We start from the raw sequence: 21,813 nt of genomic DNA, 5'->3' as shown, positions 1-21,813 counted from the left end.
CAGGAAAGAAGCCAAATTACTTCCAAACCATAGGTCTCGCCTATATGACATTTTGAAACCTTGGTTTCATGTTCTACTAGCTGCACTGCTTTGATGGCCAATAATGAAACAAAATGGAAGAGCTGCAACTGTTGCTCCACAGGATGATTGTTTTGAATGTAGGAGATTGACCTTATTAAAAAAAACCCTAGTAATTTGTCTTACATATCTGTTTTGAAGCATAATTAATCTTGTTATAGAGCATTGAAATAAACTGTTAATTATACTGTGTAAAACATCTGCCAATTAATTCCCCTCCCCCTTCTCTTTGAAAGTTAATTGTGTTTGGGTATTATTTTGCATTTACAATTGTTTTCCTCTGTTTATTTTCTAAATTCAAACCTGCAAGTTACCTGCATGTCAGTGTACTGCTAGGAAAACAATTTCCAGCTACCTGAGAATTTTACATAAAAGAGAGTCATGGTCTAGTGAAGCAGTTCTCAACCAGAGTTCCAGAACCCCTTGGGGGTCACAAGCAGGTTTCAGCGGGTCTGCCAAAATAAACTAGAGAAGGGCCAGGGCAGAAAGCCAAAGCCTGAGCCCCACCACCTGGGCTGAAGCCAAAGCCCGAGCAACTTAGCTTGGCAGGGCTGCCTGTGGCATGCGTCTCTGGGCAATTGTCCTGCTTGGTACCCCCTAAGGCAGGCCCTGGCTTTTAATCTACTGGATATGCAGAAGAACAGCTGTTGTGGCACAAGATGGGCTGTGGAATTTTTATAGCGTGTTGGGGGAGGAGGGGCTCAGAAAGAAAAAGGTTGAGAACCGCTGGTCTAGTGGTCAGAGTCAGGGAATGAAAATTGGAACTCCTGGATTCCATTTCTTGACTCTTCCACTGGTTTACTTAGCAACAATGGGAAAATCACAATCTCTCTGTATGCTTTTATGTGTCTCTCTGTATTCCACATTTGTAAAATTGGCATAAATGAACCTTACCTCCAAAATTGAGGTTTGATTAATACCTTGTTTCCTAAGTCCAGCTAAAATAGAAGGATGGTCTTGGGGTTAAGGCACTGGTTTGGTCATCAGATCTGGGTTTGTATCCTGGCTCAGACAAAGACTTCCTCCATGAGTTTTTTGTGTGCAGTTTCCCATCTGTAAAAAGGGGATAATATTCCTTGCCTCAGATCGGTGTTGTAAGGAGAAATTCATAGATGTTTGTGAAGCACTCATGTACTAAAACGATGGGGGAAAATATACCAGCAATTACCTAGAAAGACATGCTTTGCTTTTAGTTGTGAAGAGTTCAGGAATGAAAGGATTGATAGTTGGACATTTATTGGAGAGCTGTCCTCTGAAAGGCACTGCAAGTGGTAAGCATTTTCATTAAAATATCAGTCATGGTTCTTTATTTGATATCCTCTTGGTATGTCTTTAACATGGCACTGACCTTCTATTTGTCTCCGGCCATTTGTCAGAATATGTTTGAATTTGGCTGCTTAATCTTTTACATAAACTGGGAACATGGAATAGCTGAATACTTTTACATTCCTGGGGGAATTCTGTGCCAAAAAATCCAAAATTCTGTGCCAAAAAAAATTCAAAATCTGCATATTTTATTTGTCAAAGTAATGCAATATAATCACACCAGTTTCACTTATTTTGGTAATTTACTTAAACTGCTGTACAGAAAAAAATCACAATAACTGTTCAGCATTTCCTAAATACATGAAAATTAAGTTACAAATACTTGATAACAAATACTCTGCATTCCAGTTATAATCCTGGATTTTCATTTAAATTACATTACTTTTATTTTGGTGTTTGGTGTTCTGTAAAGTAGATTGTCACTTTAAATTGCTCAGTCTTTCACACATGAAAGTCGTACAGTTTTGCTAATCATTGTCTTGCATTTTTTTTAATGGATAAGTAAAATAGATCACATGCTGTAATCTAACCCCATTGTGCCTGTCTGACACGGGGGAAAACAAGGAGAAAGCACATAGACCTTCCTAGGTGAGGATTCCGTTACTGTCATTTACAATAACAGTAAATTATTTACACCCTTTACACCCCCTGGCAAGGTAAAGGAGGCTTAGTTAACTAACATTGGGAACTTTAGCAACCTGCTTGCTTAGTTGTTGCATTTCTGCTCTGCCTCAGGGACAGAGCCTCCTTCACACAGACCTTTGCCTCCAAGTCCAGAATGCAACAACAGCGAGCAAGAGGGACAGAGTGAGTGTCTCTCACTTGTTCACACACAGGCACATGCCCAGCCCCACCCTCTTAGCATCTCTCCATGGACACATGCACGCTCAGCCTCCCTCCTCCCCCCGTCGTGATCTTCTCTGTGGCTGGTTGCTCCCAACAGACACACCCGGGCTGCCATAGAAGTGGCATGTGTTCCCCACAGATATCTTTGCTCCCCCATTTTTCTGCGGAGGAGCCATGAAATCTGCAGAAGTTATGAATTCTGCACCCTTGGAGGAGTGCAGAATCCCCCCTGGAGTAACACTGATATTTTGCCAAAGGGGAGAAGTATCAGTTCTCATCACTTCTTTTAGAGGTAATTCATACAGATCTTTAGTTTACATGGAAGCTTTGCCCTATGGAAGAAATAGAGCTGTCTCTTTAAGAAGGAGCCTGAATTTCTTAAAGGTGCTGAGCACCTATATTCCTCATTGAGTTCAACTGGAGCCATAGGTGCTCGGCTTATTTGAAAAGTGAGCCCATGCAGTATAGTCTGAATAGTTTTAACCTATATGCATATACTGAGGACGGCACTGACATTTCATGTGGGATATTATTACCAGATGGGGAGAGGTTTGCCTGCTGATGAGGTTGGCAGTGGTATTTTCTCTTATGTTGATTGTCTGTATCATGAATGATTGATGCTGATTATTTTTTATAACTTTTTGTTATATACAGGAAGAGATGTAGCTTTTGTCTTCTAATAATTTGGTACTGATAGCAAGGGATGTGAGGGTGATTGCACTGGCTTCAAAGCTTTTTTTAGGGAAGTTTTGAATGGCTTCAGATTACATTTTTAATAAAAATGCAATCTAAGGAATTGACAGCTTTTTTTTAAAAAAAAAAGAGAGAATCTGTAATCTTCTGCAGGATACTGCTGTGTTTAGACTCTCTTACCATTGGACATAGAATATTACTGAATGACTTACATGGAGCACTAAAGAAGAGAGCAGTCCAAAGTGAATGATGTATATAACAAATTAAACATTTTCCGTTTGTGAATTTTCTTGAAATGAATCAGTTAATAATTTCCATGGATAATTCCTATCCTGTAGTCAATCATAAGCAGCTTGCTGAAATTATAAGATACTTGAAATTCGAAATTCAATCTGTTGGTTAGATTTGATTTGACATGTAGGTCACATGCTATTTTGTTCCCTGGTTGGATGTGCAAATTTTAGGATTAGTTTTCTAATTTGAACACTCATGTTAAAAATGTAAAATTGTCTTACTGCACTGTGGGCTCTGAAGTCTTCAAGTATGAGTTCTTCCTTGGCACCCAATCCAGAAAAGTCACTGAGAGGTGAAGGGGCTTGCCAACATCACCCAGAAAGTCAATTGAAATACTTTGTTTCCATGACCATTCCTGCCAATGAAGTGGTTTGATGGAATATTGGCGGAAAGCAAGCCTACAGGGGCATAAACATGGGGCACAGGATATTAAACCTTTTTTTTAATTATTCAAGAGAATAGCCATGGAAAATTTTTTATATTGTCTCCGTTTTATTAACATTATTTTGTACAGCAAGCCAGTGGCTCAATATGGATTTAAATCAGTGGTGGGCAAACTTTTTGGACTGAGGGCCACATTGGGGAGTGAAACTGTATGGAGGGCTATCCAACCCCCCCCGCTCCTCGTCCCCTGACTGCCCCCCCGGCCCCTATTCACACCCCACACCCCGACAGGCCCTCTGAGACTCCACCCCCTATCCAACCCCCCCCATCCCTGACTGCCCCCCTGACCCCTATCCACACCCCCGTCCCCAGACAGGCCTCCTGGGACTCCCACGCCCTATCCAACCCCCCTGTTCCCCATCCCCTGACCACCACCCCCCAGAACCCCTGCCCTATCCAACCACTGCCTGCCCCCTGGGACTGCCTACCCATTATCCACCGCCCCCTTAACATGCTGCTCAGAGCAGCATGAACTCGCAGCCGCTCCACCCGGCCGGAGCCAGCCACGTTGCCCATGCGGCGTTGTGGCTGCGGGGGAGGTGGGAATAGCAGGGGCGGGCCCAGGGGCTAGCCTCCCTGGCTGGGAGCTCAAGGGCCATATTTTGCCCACCTCCGATTTAAATTAAGGTCACCATCTTTACAACTTTGACTTCTGGTAAAAAGCAAGTATGTTACAATATCACAAGGCAGATATTCAACATAAGGACATTAGAATCGCCGTGCTGGGTCAGACCAATGGTCCATCTAGCCCAATATCCTGTCTTCCAACAATGGCCAATACTAATGCATCAGAGGAGATGAACATAACAGGGCAATTATCTAGTGATCCATCTCCTGTTGTCCAGTACCAGCTTCCGGCAATCAGAGGTTTAGGGACCTCAGAGCATGGGTTTGCATCCCTGACCATTTTGGCTAATAGCCATTGATGTACCTATCCTCCATGAACTTATTTAATTCCATTTTAACTTGTTTATACTTTTGACTTCACAAGATCCCCTGGCAATGAATTCCACAGGTTAATTGTGTATTGTGTGAAGAAGTACTACCTTATGTTTGTTTTAAACCTGCTGGGTAATTTTATTGGGTGACCCTTGTGTTAAAATAACATTTCCTTATTTACTTTCTCCACACCATTCATGATTTCCTATCTTCACCTCATGATGCAACATCAAAATGTTCTGAAGTTGCTTTACACAACGCTGCGATGTGATGAAGCTAACCCACCCTGAAAGATAATTTTAGGGTAGTTTTAATAGAGTGTTTGTGGTATGTGGCCATAGCCAAGTCATGGATTGCTTAGTGGATTCTAGCATGAAAGTCAACAAGGGATGGAATAGTAGGTAGTTTGTGTGTCCCTAAGAAAATTTTCTCTGGACAGCTAAAGAGAACAAAGGGTTGGGGCCTGCTAAGCCAAAAGCCGTTTCTCCCCTTCATGCCATTTCTATCATAACAGCTGTGGTCCCCTAGAATATCCAGCTGGTTTCAACAGACCCTGTCCAGTGGTCGTGGGGACTGCTTGTCTAAATGTTTGTGTTTGCTAAAATTTGAAGCTGTCTTGGTCCTGCATTTCCCTCTCTTGTGGGCAGACCGGGGCAGAGTTGGGGGGTGAAGGTGCAGGAGGAGGAAGATATGGGGTTTAAAAATCAGTTTGCGTGTGGTAGGTGAGGGGGTAGGAGTCTATTACTATTTATTATTTGTTTTACAGTAATAGCTGGAGGCTTCCAACCAAGCTTAGGTTCATTTGTGTTTGTCACCGTTACACACACGTGGTAGGGTACAGTCTCTGCCCTGGAGAGCTTACAGCTTGAATAAATGGGACAGACAAAGGGCAAAAAGGGCAACAGAGGCACTGAGGGGTTGACGTGATTTGCCAAGGTTACCTGGCAGGTCAATGGCAGAGCTAGGAATAGAACCTGGGTCCCCTTACTCCCATACTCGGTGCCCTTATATACTGATATTGCCTCCATTGGAAGTTGTAGTGTGCTCCCACCACAAAATGCTGCAAAGCCAGGATTTTTTCCTTTGATTCGCAGGTTTTCTCTCAGATATGTCACCTTTTGCTCCCTTCCAGGTCATCCTATGGGAGACATGTTCAGGGTTAGGATCCTATGTGATCATTGTGCTGGGCACTGAAGTTCTTTCATGAACTGGAGATAGCTTGGAAAAGAGAGCTATTTTATGGGCTTTCTGGGTTGAGCCACATGCCATTGGATTAATGCCCAGGTTTTCAGTCCTACAGTATAGAAGTCTGTGAAGTATAGGGATATTTTTACCACTACTTATGGGTTTTAGTACATAGTGTGGGAAAAGTTTGAGTAAGAGCAAAAATCTGAGATAGAGCATGTTAGCTTTAATTGTACTCATTGTAGTAGCTACCACTGACCATTACCTGTGTGATCCAAAGTAGTTGATGATTATTACAGTGATTTCACCTGTTTCACAGAGTTTAGAAATGTATGATAAGCAGGATGTTTGTAGCAGTGGTTCTCAATCATGGGTACCCAGAAGGCTTCCAGGGGTACATCAACTCATCTAGATATTTGTCTAGGTTTAAAAAAGGCTACCTAAAAAGCACTAATGAAGTCCATACACACTAAAATTTCATACAATGACTTATTTATACTGCTATACACTGCAATGTAAGTACAATATTTATATTCCAGTCTATTTATTTTTATAATTATTTTGTAAAAATGAGAAAGTAAGCAATTGTTCAGTAATTGTGTGCTGTGACAGTTCTGTATTTTTATATCTGATTTTGTAAGCAAGTAGTCTTCAAGTGAGGTGAAACTTGGGGTATGCAAGACAAATCAGACTCCTGAAAGGAGTACAGTAGTCTGGAATGGTTGAGAATCACTGGTTTATAGAGTTCTGATCAATTGATTTAAATATTGATTTTAAACTGGTTATAATAGTCATTGTAAGTGAATAAATCCACAGATCAGAACAATAGTTGTGTGATCGTGAAAAGAAAAATATTAGTATAGACAAGCAGTGGTATTCTTATACCCAGGTAAATAAGAAAACACGTGGAAATACTTAGACTTCTGCTTTCACAATGCTTTGATTTCATACTAAATGAAAATCACATGTTAACATATTTGTTCCTTTGAAAAATGCCTGCAAAATATTCTTTCACTTGCACTTTTATTATCCATTTTAAGCATTAAATTGAAAGCATCTTTGAAGATGGGCTATGTGTTTTTGCTTCAAACTGAAATTTCTTTTGCATGGCCATGAACCCAAATCCTTTGCTTTAAAATGAATCACAGCTAGTAAGACAGCAGGATTACGTCAATGCTAGTTCAGTAAAACACTGTACTAGTGTATAAACAAATTCCTAACTTAATCTGCATACAACATGCAAATAATTTCTCTTTGCTGGAATTAAAATTTAAGTAGACCACATTTCCCATAAAATGTTAAAAAAATAAAATAAAACCCACCAAAACCACTCATTTCAAATATAGTTTTTGATATTTAGCAGCTGCTATTTGATTTGTACAGACTGCAGTCTCTGCCAGATGTGACATATTAACTTAGCTAATATGAATGATGACTCTTGTTATATATGTGCAAATAAGATTCATTATTGTTTGTTTAATATATGGGGGAAATTAAAATACTTAACATAGGAAGAGTTAGGGAGGGAAAGAGAGCACAAGATTTCTTGTATTAGTCAGTTCTGAGGAAATTCAAGATAAGTTGTACATCAATTTATAACTAGACAAATAGACACTTTAAGCCAGTAGAACCTATAATGCAAAAAAAAATGATCATAACATACTACAAATAATTTTCTTTCTCTTTTAAAAAGTATTTTTAACAGAGGGAAACGTAGATGAAATCTCTGTGTGTCACTTTTAAATCAATGGACAATGTTTTCTCCACTGGAGGCCCAATTTCATGTCTAAATGAGCTCCTCTTTTTGTATTTGTCTTTAATGCATATCCACCACAGGACTCAGAAGCTTTCAGTGTTCCTTCTCTGAGAGAGGCCAAAAACTGAAATTGCAGCAGTGTGTTGCAGACCACCTACATGCTTGATTTCTAGTACATCTAGCCGTCATACATCTAGCCAATACTTACATAAATACTAAATTTTGCCTCCGGGAAAACGGTTCTCTACAGACAAAATGAGCTGCTATTGACTCCTTTTAACTCTTATGTGTTTGGAGATGTGTGTACACACAGATATAGATATATACAAAGACACAGAGAAGGAGAGAGTGAGCGCTGGTACATTTTGATGGGGTTTGGTTTAAGGGCTTGCTTAATATGAAATTGGAATACAATTTGAAACTATAAATGATTGGAAGCCATAAATGATTTTTTGCAGGTCATTCCAACAAAGTGTCAATAAAGCCTTCACATCACATCAAAACAAACTACCATGTGTCCTGAATATGTCACACATAACAGAATAAGTATTTTAGAAATATTTCAGACAATTTTTATGAATTTTATTGAGACTTTTTTTTAAATCTTTCTATCTGTAAAGCCACGATCTCTTAGTATCATGAATCCAGCTGTACAGGCCTCTGAGGGAGAGAAGAAGAAAATGAATGCATTCTAAAAATCTTGTTAAAATGCACTAAAATTTCTTTCAATACATAAAAATGCTATGATTTTAGAGTCCGATTATACTGGGACTTTCCAAGGCTACAAACAAAAGACAGAAGCTGGGACTCTTCCATTTCCAGTGATGTGAGGTTATCATTTCTAGCCCTAGTGTCACCTTAAATCTATCACTTGTCCAGTACTAAATATGTCTGTTCTTAGCTTTGGGTCAGTGTAATTTTGAAGCCAAAGTTCCACATGTGGTAGGAAAGAAGAAAACCGCTATTTTGGTGATTGATTTACAAACTATTAATAATACTAAATTAGGCTGATGGCATTTCCTTAAGGTTTAGAATGTTACAAGTTGAAGTACAGATGGGTTAATGGGGCCAGAGTGTGGGTAGAGTGGTCAAAGTTAGGTTAAGTGTTTAAAGGCTTCAGGTAAATGCAGTTTATAACATAGTTTTACAATTTGTCACACGGGTATCATCACCAGGTATGTAGGATCGTGTATATATATACTAAGGAGAAAATAGTTTAATCCTTAAATGGTCTGCTTTTTATTCTATAAATAATTTAGAGGTATAAGTATGTTCTTTCAATCTGAGTGAGTGTACAAAGCTTTTTAACTCAATGCTTTGAAAGAAATCAAGAATGAACTGGAGTTTGCCTGAGAGCCCCATGATGAATTTAATTTCTGTTCATTTCTTTATATATTATCGCAAAGTAACAACAGACAAGTTTCAGTGACTTAGTTAGGCTGAGAAAAAATGTCTTCGCTTCCTCATAGAATGAACCTTGTCTGTAGAGAATACCGCCTGCTTTGTAACCACAGCAAGCCCCTTTGAAAACTCATCCCAGTTTGATTGAAAATTGCTTCCCCCATTAGGTGGGAGTAGTTTGTTGATTTCTCCATCCCATGCTGGTTATTCTTTAGCTGATCCCAGACGAGGTCTTGCAAAGAGAAGACTTCCAAGCAGGAAATTTCTCTACAGGGATAGCAGCAGGAATAAGTGATAAGAAGGAGATGCTGTTACTAAAATGACAAAATGGACTTAGCAGATTGTCAGTGTCAGTGGTTCCATTTTTACCTTTGTGGAAAATTACAAGTTTTATGATCATTCTAAGATCAGGGCTGAGTTATTAATGGCAGTTTAGGACAGAATCATCATCTGTTCTTTATCTTATTACCTTTTATCTCCACATTCAGTGTATCTAAACACTGCCACAAGTTCGCTCTAGTCGAGAAAGGTTATAATTTAAATGTATACTATATTCAAATCATATTTAAAGAGTGGAAAATTTATCTTAAATATCACTTACTATGAATGGATGTAAGGTGTGAATTTGAAGCCAAAAATTCACCTACATATTTTATCATCCATCGAATTTTTATTACAAATTACATACTTGAGCGGCTTCATTCATTCGGTTGAAGTCATTTCAGATGACCTTTCCTTCAGCAGACTAAGTCTGAACAGAATGTTGTATGATTGCTAATTATTTTGGACATGGTGTGTGAAAAATCTTAAAGGAGGTGAATGTTGTTCAGGGATCACAGTACATAGATTCTCTTGTGTGTTTATTTCAGGCATGTCAAAGTATATGAAGCAATGTGTTTTTCCTGCAGATCAACTAATCATGAAAATAATGTTGAGGTGTTTGATTGACATACTGAAGCTGCTAATTTGGAGTGTATCAAGATCAAATAGAAGTTATTGCAATTAGGCAGTGATTGTGTTTTCTTTTCATTTTAAATTTTTAAATGCCACATTTAACATTTTTGTGCATTTTAATGCTGTTGAGTGATGTTCTTGGTGCAATTTTTGTAGTTTTTAAATTGAGATTCTTAATGTTCAATATGACTTCAATGCAAATTTTATTTTCTTATAATTGTTGGTATATTATTGTTGACTAGGGAAAATTTTAGTACTGTCTGTGTGTTTCCATTCTCTGCAGCATTGTGATTACCAATTAAAGGGGCATTGTCAATGTTAAAATCATATGTTGTTATGGCTTTGCCTCAGTGTGTCAGGCTGCGGTCTTGATACCCACCTCTCAGGGAGGGTTAAGGGTAACAAAAATGATCCCACTACAAAGAAGGTGCATGAACTAGATGATCCACCTAGAGGCTCCTAGCCACACACACATCACATCTCTTCTGAAACAGGAGGCTGTCGCAATCAGTGATGCATGTATTAATATCTCCTTTTGTATGGTGGAGTGGCACAGAAGAGACTGGTTTTTTTTTCAATACTCACCAGTTTCCGTGTGTAGTGCTTACTGTTATTTCAAGCATCTCTTTTCACTCAGATGTCTTTAGAAGATTTTTGCATGGAAATGATGGTATATAGAAGGGAAAACAAACTTGTTGATCTAACATCCCCTCTCCAGCCTGACCTCTCTCTGTCTGCACAGATATGTGAATGCTGCTCCAGTTCTGGCTGCTCAGTGGGGCCCTGCCCCTCATAGCAGCAGGCAGCCAACTCTCCACTGCAATAGTTGCTTGGGTTGTTCTCATCTCAGCAGGCGGTGAAGTTGGAAGCCAGCTGCCGTTGAACAGTTAGGAGGAAGCATGGATGGGTGTCACTGAGCAGCTGCCTGCCACGCAGGATAGTCGTTCCTTGGGATGAATTTTCTAAAATTGTGCTCATGAATGGAGAAAGGAAGGCATGGGATGTATTCAAAGGAATCTGGGACCAGAGGGGTGGGGAGTAAGAACAGTGGTGAGGGGCTGAGCAAGAAAAGAAAGGAAATAGTGATTGGGCCCAGTCTTGATTGTGCAGTTTTTTTGGCACCCAAGAGCAAAAAGGTTTCATGTTGCTGATTTCAGCTATAACATTTTACAAGACATTTATTTTAATACTGATAATTCCAAATGTAGAAATTGGGGCAAGTGAGTAATATTTATCTATTTTCCTGCTGTTTGTTTCCTCCTGTGGTTTAAAATACATAATACCACAGATGATTAAATTATTGTACGCATCATATGTATTTGCAAGTAAGAAAGTATAATAATTTAAATACTTATAATATGGTTTTCCTCTGGCTAGTAAAATGGTTTGTGTCAATATTGAAAGTGCTCCATATATATGGCACCTAAACCTTTTTACTAGCCAATGATGGGTTAAGCATATGCGCATGTGGATGCACTCTTTCTCCCCTCTCTGGTTCTAGGAATCTTCTGGAGGTGATACCAGATGCTCTATTAACATGGATTTCTCCATGGAACTTCAGTGGGAAATATTGTGATATTGCAGTTTAAAGAACATTTCTTTAATGTTAACTGTTAGACTGTTAATGTTAACTGTTAGCTAAAAGACAATTGCAAGCAAAAAACATTTTAAAATAATGCCATGCTAATCCCTTCATGACAGAAATCAGAAGAAGAAGATCTTGTTCTTACACCTGATGGCACCAGGGAATTCCTGACATTTGAAGTTCCACTTAATGATTCTGGATCAGCTGGTCTTGGTGTCAGTGTCAAAGGTAACCGGTCAAAAGAAAACCATGCGGATTTGGGAATCTTTGTCAAGTCCATTATTAACGGAGGAGCAGCGTCAAAGGTAAGAGGAATATCCATCTGTCTTTGTTTTCCCACTATTTAGTCCACAGCTTTCAGGAGGAGAATGGGATTTCTGTGTTCATTAGAACTAGTATTTTCTAATTTCTCTCTCAAATGTAGCTTTTAGATTGCTACTCAGATTCACATATTTGTGTGTGTCAGGATTTAAACAACCTTTAAAGGCTCTCTGGAAGGAAGAAAGCAATCACTGACACATTTCTATTAGTATGCTATTTGGGTAAACAGATTATGATAATGGCTTGAAGTGCAAATGTATAAATGATTTGAACAGACACTTCCTACAATGGCTGCTTAAAAGCTATTATACCAGTGTTCATTTGGCCATAAACTATTAGGATTAAGCAAAGGTTTGGGGGTTTTTTGGGTTTTTTTTTTTTTTTAACTAAAGACATAAACTTCCTTTATAACACATTATTTTATGTGACTGATTGCTACCTTTTCTCTTGCCAGGATGGCAGGCTTCGAGTGAATGATCAGCTAATAGCTGTAAATGGAGAATCATTATTAGGCAAGACAAACCAAGATGCTATGGAAACCCTAAGAAGGTCCATGTCTACAGAAGGAAACAAACGAGGAATGATTCAGCTTATTGTAGCTAGACGAATAAGTAAATGCAATGAGGTAAAGAACACACTCTTTATTTAGTGTCTGAAAGCTTTAAATACTTTTGGATATTCTTGTTGATAGAAGATTTGATGCTTCCTTAGGGGCCAGGAAAATAGTACTTAAAAATCTATAAGAATGTAGTGTGGAATTATTTCAATTTTAGTTTTATACCCATTAAACTTATTACCAGAACGATGAAGTTGATTTCTTTTGAGTATATTATTTCTTTTTGAGCATATTTATCAACAAATAATAGGAAACACTACATAGAGGTACATTGATTTTGTAATTGGATTACACTATCAATATGAGTAGAGGGGGGTTTATGCAATATTTTTTCTAAAATGCAATTTGTTTTTATATTTTAGATTTAATGGTCTTTCTTTTTTCATTCTCAAAACTATTTTTAATTTGTGAAGTGTGAAGCTTTTAGGATGAAGTGAATTTTTTAGTGCACTATTTGAAACTGAATAATTTAAAGTTCTACTGCAAGCTTCTATAAAACTAAAAATAGCATATATTTAAAATTCCCAATCAGAACAGAATTATTGTGCCACTTCCCCAGTTAAACGTATACCCAGTCTTTGCAGGGGAAACAAGAATCTTGAATTCAGGACTTAGCTAGAACTATAAATAAAGATGGAAATCACTTTCAAATATTTTTAAGTTTTATCAAACATGTTGATGTTTTAAATTTTTAATTTCTTTTCATGGTGCCTAATAGTTTACCTTTGACACTAAATTAAATAATATTATGTAGCAGAATATCTATCTACCTATCTAAAATTTTAAAGCCATGTTTGAACATAACACTGATCGCATTATAATAATATATTTCAAACATTCTGGGTTGTTTGGTTGTTGGTATTTTAAATAAATTTAATAAAGTTACATCTTTTGCTAAAATATATATTATCAAATTGACAATTTTTGGGTATCCTGTGACTCATAACATAAGAACAGCCACACTGGGTCCGACCAATGGTCTATCTAGCACAGAATGCTGTCTTCCAGCAGTGGCCAATACAGGTGCTTCAGAGGGAATGAACAGAACAGGTAATCATCAAGTGATCCATCGCCTGTCACCCATTCCCAGCTTCTGGCAACAGAGGCTAGGGACACTTCAGAGCATGGTTTTGCATCCTTCCCCAACCTGGCTAATAGCCCTCCTGGGTATAACTAGTATTGTATATTGATCCCCAGATATACTGGAAAACTGAGTCACAGAAAGGCTAAGTGATGTACTCAGTGTCAAACATCAGTAGCAGAGATGGGTAGAGTTTGCAGTAGAATGATCTTAAAATTAATATTGGCTATATTTAATAAAGGTTTCTGGAGCTGCCAGCAGGTTTCTAATGATCTATCAACCAGCTTTCTGCCCACTTAGCACATTGACGACTTGTGTCATGTCATTTCTTGTTAAATCATTGAAATGCCTAAGTTGTAAAAAGAAATGCCAGACTCCTTACATTAGGGTTTTTATTATCATTATTATTATTATTATTATTATTATTATTGTGCTGGATGGGCAGACAGCTGGCTTCTGTATCACCATAATGCATGCACAACCCTCAAGCACCAGCACCCACCAAATCAGCACAGATGTCAGGCATATGTATTGAGCCCAGAAAATAAGAATTATTACTTACCCAGCTCTATTTCCCTCCTCTTCTTCCACACTAGACAGCTTGCAATGACGGATGGGATAGGTGAATATCTGCTATCAGGAGGGAGCCCAGTACATGGTCACTCACATTGCAATAAGACACAGGTTTCCATAGTCTAATTAACTTGTTCAATTAAGTATTTTCAAAGAAATTTTTGAGATTCACTTAGCTCCAAACATGCCAAAAGAAAACATGTTTGGTAGATTTCCATGCTCCTAAATCCTTTTTGTGTCTCTGCTCATCTCTCTTCCTCCTGCCTTCTGAATGCAGAACAAAGCAGAGCTCAGAGCTAGAGAACAATAGCAAGCCCCTGTCCTCATCTATTTTAACACTAAAGTGATGGGAACTGCTCATCTGTCCCAGTCACTTTCCTTCATCACTTTGAGATAATTTGGGTGCATTATAGACGGAGGAAACAGGGCAAACAAATTAGCCCTCCTACTTGTATATGTGTGAATGCATTTAACTTTAGTTGCCATACTGAGACATGTAGCACATCCATTTTTCAACCTACAGTCTCTTTTGGAGTGGATAGTGCCACTAATTATCGATTCTGTGTCAGAAAAGAGATCTCAAATAGAACAGCCAATTGCTTAAAAATAGTTAAGCCAGTAAAAAATCTCCCCAAGTATCCAAGCTCCAAACATATCTGGAAATACTGAAAAGTAAATTATGGGCATGGCGTATTCCAAATCCTCATCTTCTCATTTCTTCATAATTCCTTCCCACACCTCCTCCTATTTCTTTCTTTCTGCCCAGTCCTTTTCTTCTATCTACTCCCTTTATCTCCTTCATCCACATTTTTCTTATGCCTGAAACAGATGATCACTAAATGCCTGCCAATATCCAACCCATGGCTGATTTTAAAAAACAAAACCCAAGCAACTTCCAAAGAAACCTCCAAAACCTCTGGTGCCACTTTTTTCTGCAAAGCGTTCCAGCTGGATGCACTTGCATCATTCTGTGTGTGGTTTTGTGTTATACTGGCCATGGCTTTATTAAGTAAGTTGGTCGGGGAAGAGATGTGTTATTTCTTTGGTACACTGAATCAGTGGCACAGTGCTGTGGACACCAACAGCACTTTTTATATAAAATAATTAATAGCACACAAACCAGAATTAACCTCCTCACCGGCCATTGCTTAAGTTTTCCCATATTACAAGTTTGTACCTGGTTTGGGAGGCTAAATTAGATGTTAATCAAAAACCTATTTAATTTTGGCAGTAGTATTCTGAAAGGAACTGTGTTGGGAAAGGAGGTCTGAGTAATTTGGACACATTAGTCTACAAAAAGGAGAAGAGAAGGGAAGAAGAAAGCTTGGAGAATAATTTTGTGCAGCAGAAAGGAATTTAAGTCTCCTGAAGTTAGAATGCAGTGCTCTATTTAACAAATTTCTTTAGCCCCTTCTCTAAAACCACAAATGCTTTCATGTCAATCAGAGTTTTGATAAATTATGTTCTGAATGGGAATGAGAGAGAGCTGGATGATTGTTCCATTTATAAAGATGCATGATATGAAATTTAATTTGATCGCTTATACAGATTAATATTTTGGAGGCAGATAACCTTTCACATACTTAGGGTCATAACTTCACATGGGATGATACTGTTTAAGTAACAGGGACCAAGTTAGTTGTTTTTATCATCCAAATAAGGAGCAGATAGTGCACATAGTTTGTAGCAACCAGCTGGTTCTCATCTGAATGATAAAGGGCCATGATGGAGATCCTCATTGTTAGTTAAAAAAAAAAACAACTAAAACCTTACTCCCTTAAGATGAAGATAACCTGCAGCATGGAACATTTTGCTTGTGAATCTGAGATGGTTTGGTTAATGCAGCCCATTATAGTTTAGTACTAGTGCACAAAGGTGGAATCATAGAGCGATGCTACTGCTACCAGTAATCATTGAGGCAAAATGAATGGGAGCCAGTAGCATTTCTGTGAGACGCTAGCCTTCATAGTCATGCCTTTATTGAAAATGGGAAGCTTGTAAGATTTTGTTTACATTAGCTGCCCTTTATCTGTTAATCAAGTTAAATAATGCCAAGATAGCAACGAAACCAGTTTAGGATAGAATTAAGCCACCTATCAGGAACAACAGCTCTTCAGTTTTACTGTACTGTTGCTTTTACTGTCCATTGCTTTGTCTTGGTAGAAGCATTTACTCCAACTTTAACATATTTTTTTACACAAACTTTCCTGAAACAAGGGTAGACAAGATTTATTGAAAAGCCCTTGTGTACCTCCCATCCAGTTTTTGTTAGTGTAGAAAAGGCATTGTATCTTTTGTTAAATATTTGTGTAGCTGACTGTTGATGTCTTTATTTAGATCTCTCATTTGAGATTCTAATTAGAAACTGAAAAAACTTTCCCATGAAAATAGTAAAATACATGGTTCCTGTTACAAAGCACAATTTAAACACAATGATCTTGTTGTTTATTCTTTATGCACACTGCAGCTTATCAGCCTACCTGGTGTGAATTTCTATGCATTTCTCTATGGTTCTAAATTTTGTTCGTGTATCTTTCTAAAAATCTGTTGGGATTGTCTCTCAAGGGAGTTTGATAGTTGTCTTTAGAGCTTCGTTGTCACATAGAAAATGGTTACATTATACAGTTGAGTAAAAAGCTAGACATTTGTTACTTGAACTCAGGGATACAGGGCTATCTTTCTGGGAAAATAAATCATTTGATTGCATAAGTTTACTAATCTATTTAGACTCATTTTCACACTTTGTTTAAACAAAGTGAAATAAAGATTAGTTCATCTTTGAATATAATTGGCATGGAAGTTAAATTCCTGAACACTGTTTTTTTTACAGTATTTTAAATTTTAACATTTTTATTCTCCCCAAATTTGCCTTTGATTTCTTTGCATCAGAAGCTTAGAATATTGTTTAATTTACATTTTAGTACAGCTGTCACTTGTAATCTGCAATTTAAAAAACCTAATAAAACAAATCCTCATTTCACAATTTAAACCTTAATGAGTCTAATTCACTTGTATTGCAAGTTGATTATTCTCCTGCAGCTTGACGTGCCTCCAATTGCAATTGTGTTGACCCTTCAATGCAGGATCTCCCCAGTGCTTATCAAACTGGGAAAGATAAGTCCACAATTTAGAACTTCATTAAATATCTCATTTATATTAAACAGGTGATAGCTTAGAACAGAAATAATAATTTTACAGACGTATGACCTCTGACTCTGGTCTTTGTGGTCATCATCTTCGGAATGCAGTGAATTTCTCAAATGCCCACCCACTCTGTGTTCCTGGCATGGAGCCAGACACCAAATGTCATATGATGTTAGCCCATTGGGTTGACTTCAAAGCCTCTCTTGTGAAGATTGTAGTTGAGTGCTTTGTAGCTCTTGAAGCAGATTTTATTTAAAGACTTTAATAGCATAAATTTCTTTGTCATGCTAGAAATCTGAATAGTATGAATCATAATGGGGAGCTATTTAAAAGTGTTGCTTATTATTTTAAGTCGTGAAAGTACAAACTGTTCTTCTTCCTTTAGAGACCATTCCTGAGAAGTGCTGAGTACTGTCAGTGCTTGGTGACTTCCAAGGCATTGCAGTATGCCCCAAATCTTTTGGGACGCATTCAGTATAGGAAGCATTAATGGCAGTTAATTCACATGACTAACTCAAAAAAAATTAATCATGATTAATCTGGTTTAAATCGCACTGTTAAACAGTAGAATACAATGGAAATTTATTAAATATTTTTGGATGTTTTTCTACATTATTAAATATATTGTTTTCAATTACAACACAGACTACAAAGTTTACAGTGCTCACTACTATTATTTTTGATTACAAGTATTTGAACTGTAAAAATAAAAAGTACTGTAGTGTGATCTCTTTATAGTGAAAATGCAATTTACAAATACAGATTTTTTTGTTACATAACTGCACTCAAAAACAAAACAGTGTAAAACTTTAGAGCTTACAAGCTCACTCAGTCCTACTTCTTGTATAGCCAATCGCGAAGTCAGACAAGTTTGTTTACCTTTAGAGGAGACAATGCTGCCCATTTCTTATTTACAATGTCACCTGAAAGTCAGAACAGGCACTAGCATGGCAATTTTTGTAGCCGGCATTTCAAGGTATTTACATGCCAGATATGCTAAACAGTATTATGCCCCTTCATGCTTCAGCCACTATTCCAGAGGACATGCTTCCATGCTGATGATGCTCGTTAAAAAAAAATGCAATAATTACTTTGTGACTAAACTTCTTGGGGGAGAATTATATGTCTCTTGCTCTGTTTCACCCATATTCTGCCATGTATTTCATGTTATAGCAGTCTTAGATGATGACCCAGCACATGTTAGTTTAAGAACACTTTCACTGCAGATTTGTCAAAACGCAATGAAGGTACCCATGTGAGATTTCTAAAGATAGCTACAGCACTCAAATCAAGGTTTAAGAATCTGAAGTGCCTTCCAAAATCTGAGAGGGATGAGGTGGGGAGCATACTTTCAAAAGTCTTAAATGAGCAACACGCTGATGCAGAAACTACAGAACACAAACCACAAGAAAGGAAAATCAACCTTCTGCAGGTGGCATCTGACTCATGATGATGAAAATGAACATGTCAGTCCACATTGCTTTGGATCATTATCAAGCAGAATCTGTTATCAGCATGGATGCTTGTCCTCTGGAATGGTGGTTGAAGCGTGAAGGGGCATAGGAATCTTTAGCCCATCTGGTATGTAAATATCTTGCGATGCCGGTTATAACAGTGCCATGCGAATGCCTGTTCTCACTTTCAGGTGACATTGTAAACAAGAAGAAGGCAGTATTATCTTTTGAAAATGTAAACAAACTTGTTTGAGCGATTGGCTGAACAAGTAGTAGGACTGAGTGAATTTGTACGCTCTTAAGATTTACATTGTTTTTGTTTTAATGCAGTTTTTTTGTACATATTTCTACATTTGTAAGTTCAACTTTCATGATAAAGAGATTGCACTACAGAACTTAGGTGAATTGAAAAATACTATTCCTTTTGTTTTTTACAGTGCAAATATTTTAATAAAAATAAAAAAATATAAATAATAAAATAAAAAATATAGAGTGAGCACTATGCACTTCGTATTCTGTATTATAATTGAAAACAATATATTTGAAAATGTAGAAAACATCCAACATATTTAAATAAATGGTATTCTCTTATTGTTTAACAGCACAATTAATCTAGATTAATTTTTTAATTGCTTGACAGCCCTAATTCAGTACCTGGGCACTAGTGTATTTTGATAGATCATGAGATATTTATATGCTAAAGGATTCATATAAGAATATTGTGCATTGAGTTCTAAACGCAACTTTAGATAAAATGGCCAAAACATACTGACCTTTGAAGCCCTAAATGATTAAAAAACAATACAATTATTTGTGCTATATTAGTTCATTAGAATTTCTCCTTAGGAGATCTGGAAATTAATTTAATAACTAAGCTGAGGGTTGACATTTTGTCCAAAACGCCCATCATCACTCAGTTATCAGTAACTACAAGGATCCAAAGGACTGGTTCAGGCACCTCAACAAAGCTCAATAAGCAGAGGGATTGGACAGTTCAGGAATTGGATAGTGGGAGATGAAGTCTTCCATGTCTGTGGTTATTGGCCTAAGTGAAACAAGTTGGAAGTCTCAACTGGTTCCCTTGTGGACATATGTTCATATCACTCCTGGGACCCCTATTGGAAGTCTCAGCAGAGAGGCTAACAGAGATGCTGTTGCCCCTAGATCAGTGGTACTCAGACCTCAGTGGTTCAGGAGCGAAATCAGTGATCAACATTACCCGAAAGAGCCACGTTAGTGTGAATTCATTGTTTCATTTACTATTGTGAATTCATTTCATTTACTATCGTACTATCTAGTCATATTATTCTCACAGCAAAATGACTGACCAAGTATTATTTTATCAATTACAGTTGGTTAATAACACAGCAAAAGCATCCTGATTGGTTAATAACTTAGAGTGGTTAATAATTAAATCACACAGTACTTTAATATCATGTGCTGCCGAGAGCCGCCAGAGACGCACTGAAGAGCTGCTTGCAGCTTGGGAGCCTCAGTCTGAGTATCGCTGCCTTAGATGATGTCAAAATTATATTTATTTGACCCTATAAGAGCTTTGCTTTCCCCTGAAGTCTGATTCTCTATAGTACATTGAGGAAAACCTATTTTTCTTCTTTCTGAAAATCTATTCTGTGCATATAGGAAGAGAGGCGACTAGATTCTCTCAGAGAAAACACAGGACCACCCTCCAGACACACACTAGACAGTTCTGAGGAAGGACAGCTGGGAGTGGGGGAGAGAAATGGTGTTGGTTCTTTCTCCCCCTATTTGCATGGCCAATCAACATCCTTCTGCACCACATAGGGGATCTGGTTTTTCATACATGGGTGGAGTTCTGCCTTGAGGACTCGTGCTGGGCAGAGGACTCTTGGCTGTGTAAGGGACATGTCAGGTTTTGGAAATGCTGTTTGTTGTGAAACTGACAGGGATGCAGTAAAAGGTCCTGAAAACATGGGACATTCACAGATTTGATGGGCATGTGAAATCTCTTTACCCTAAGGGGAAAAGTCTGAGCAAAGACTTCATCATAAACAGCATGTGTTCATGTATGTCAATACTAATGTGTACAACTGGGAGCTTCATGTGGGATCCCATGATAATTATGTACAAAAGCAAATTTCACCATTTCAAAAAGGGTCAGAAGTCCAATTCCAAATGGAGTTCCCTGTTCTCTGCTGCTTCAAGGAGTCTTGCCCTGACAATCTATCAATGTGTGAAAGAAGCAAAGTTGTTTGTCAGATAATATTGAATCATGCAAACTGTACATTTCAGGAATTATGTTGCAAAGGTAAACCAAAATGTGATGTTTGTGTCTACATATTTTCTGCTGAAAGGATTGAAATCTGACAAGGCACAATGGGAGGTGCAGTGTAAAGTGTCATGGCAAGTTGGTAATTAAGCAGAGCTGTCACTGCAAATTATTTTGGGTCCAGGATGAAAAGTTCTAGCGCATTTGGTGTCCAGCCGGGTCCAGGCCTTAGGCAAGTTGTTATTGTTCCCCCATGCTGTTAAATGGACTTCAGTGCTGATTTTCCTTTCTCTATGCAGTTGGAGTCACCTGGAAGCCCTCCTGGGCCAGAGCTGCCTATAGATACTATACTGGATGACAGGGAACGTAGAATTTCCCATTCGCTATACAGTGGGATTGAGGGTCTCAGCGAATCGCCCACAAGGACTGCGGCACTAAGTAGGATAATGGGTGAGTCAAGTAGACTCTGCTAATCAGATCTTGTTTTTGTCCTTTCTGGCTCATTGAAGGGTGATTAATGTATTATTTATGTGCGAAGCATGGAACAAGAAAGTGGCAATGACCAATTTAAAGCATGCCTTTTTAAAAGAATTGTTCATCACAAGCCTTCTAGCTAGCTTAATGTGAGAGGGGAAGTCAATCAATTGATTGATATAGTAAGATTCAGATCCCATAACAGGTGACAGAAGAAATAATGGGAACATTTAAAATGTTTTTCAGTGTCCGAAGTGAGAAGCTACACTTCATGTTAGTCTTTTTGGTCTGAGTGGTGAAGTTTCATACTAATAAAATGTCAGTGAATACAAAGAATGTATAGTTATGTTTCAGCACTGATTCACCTTCACTTTAATTATGCTCCAAAAGAAAATAATGTA

The 21,813-nt window shown here is 37.9% G+C and overlaps 1 protein-coding gene across 13 annotated transcripts in view; it reads left to right on the top strand.

Moving 5' to 3' along the window:
* PARD3 (par-3 family cell polarity regulator) overlaps positions 1-21,813 on the top strand; it is a 657,871-nt gene that overhangs the window by 408,867 nt on the left and 227,191 nt on the right. For all 13 annotated transcript variants that reach the window (XM_038392147.2, XM_038392144.2, XM_043509558.1 and 10 more), the window contains 3 exons: positions 11,618-11,806; positions 12,277-12,447; positions 21,238-21,388. In XM_038392147.2, coding sequence (XP_038248075.1) covers positions 11,618-11,806; positions 12,277-12,447; positions 21,238-21,388 — 511 coding nt within the window. The remainder of the gene's footprint in view (positions 1-11,617; positions 11,807-12,276; positions 12,448-21,237; positions 21,389-21,813) is intronic.

This window comes from Dermochelys coriacea, chromosome 2, assembly GCF_009764565.3.
Source record: "Dermochelys coriacea isolate rDerCor1 chromosome 2, rDerCor1.pri.v4, whole genome shotgun sequence".
Lineage (NCBI taxonomy): Eukaryota > Metazoa > Chordata > Testudines > Dermochelyidae > Dermochelys > Dermochelys coriacea.
This window is presented reverse-complemented; position numbering and strand designations above follow the sequence as displayed.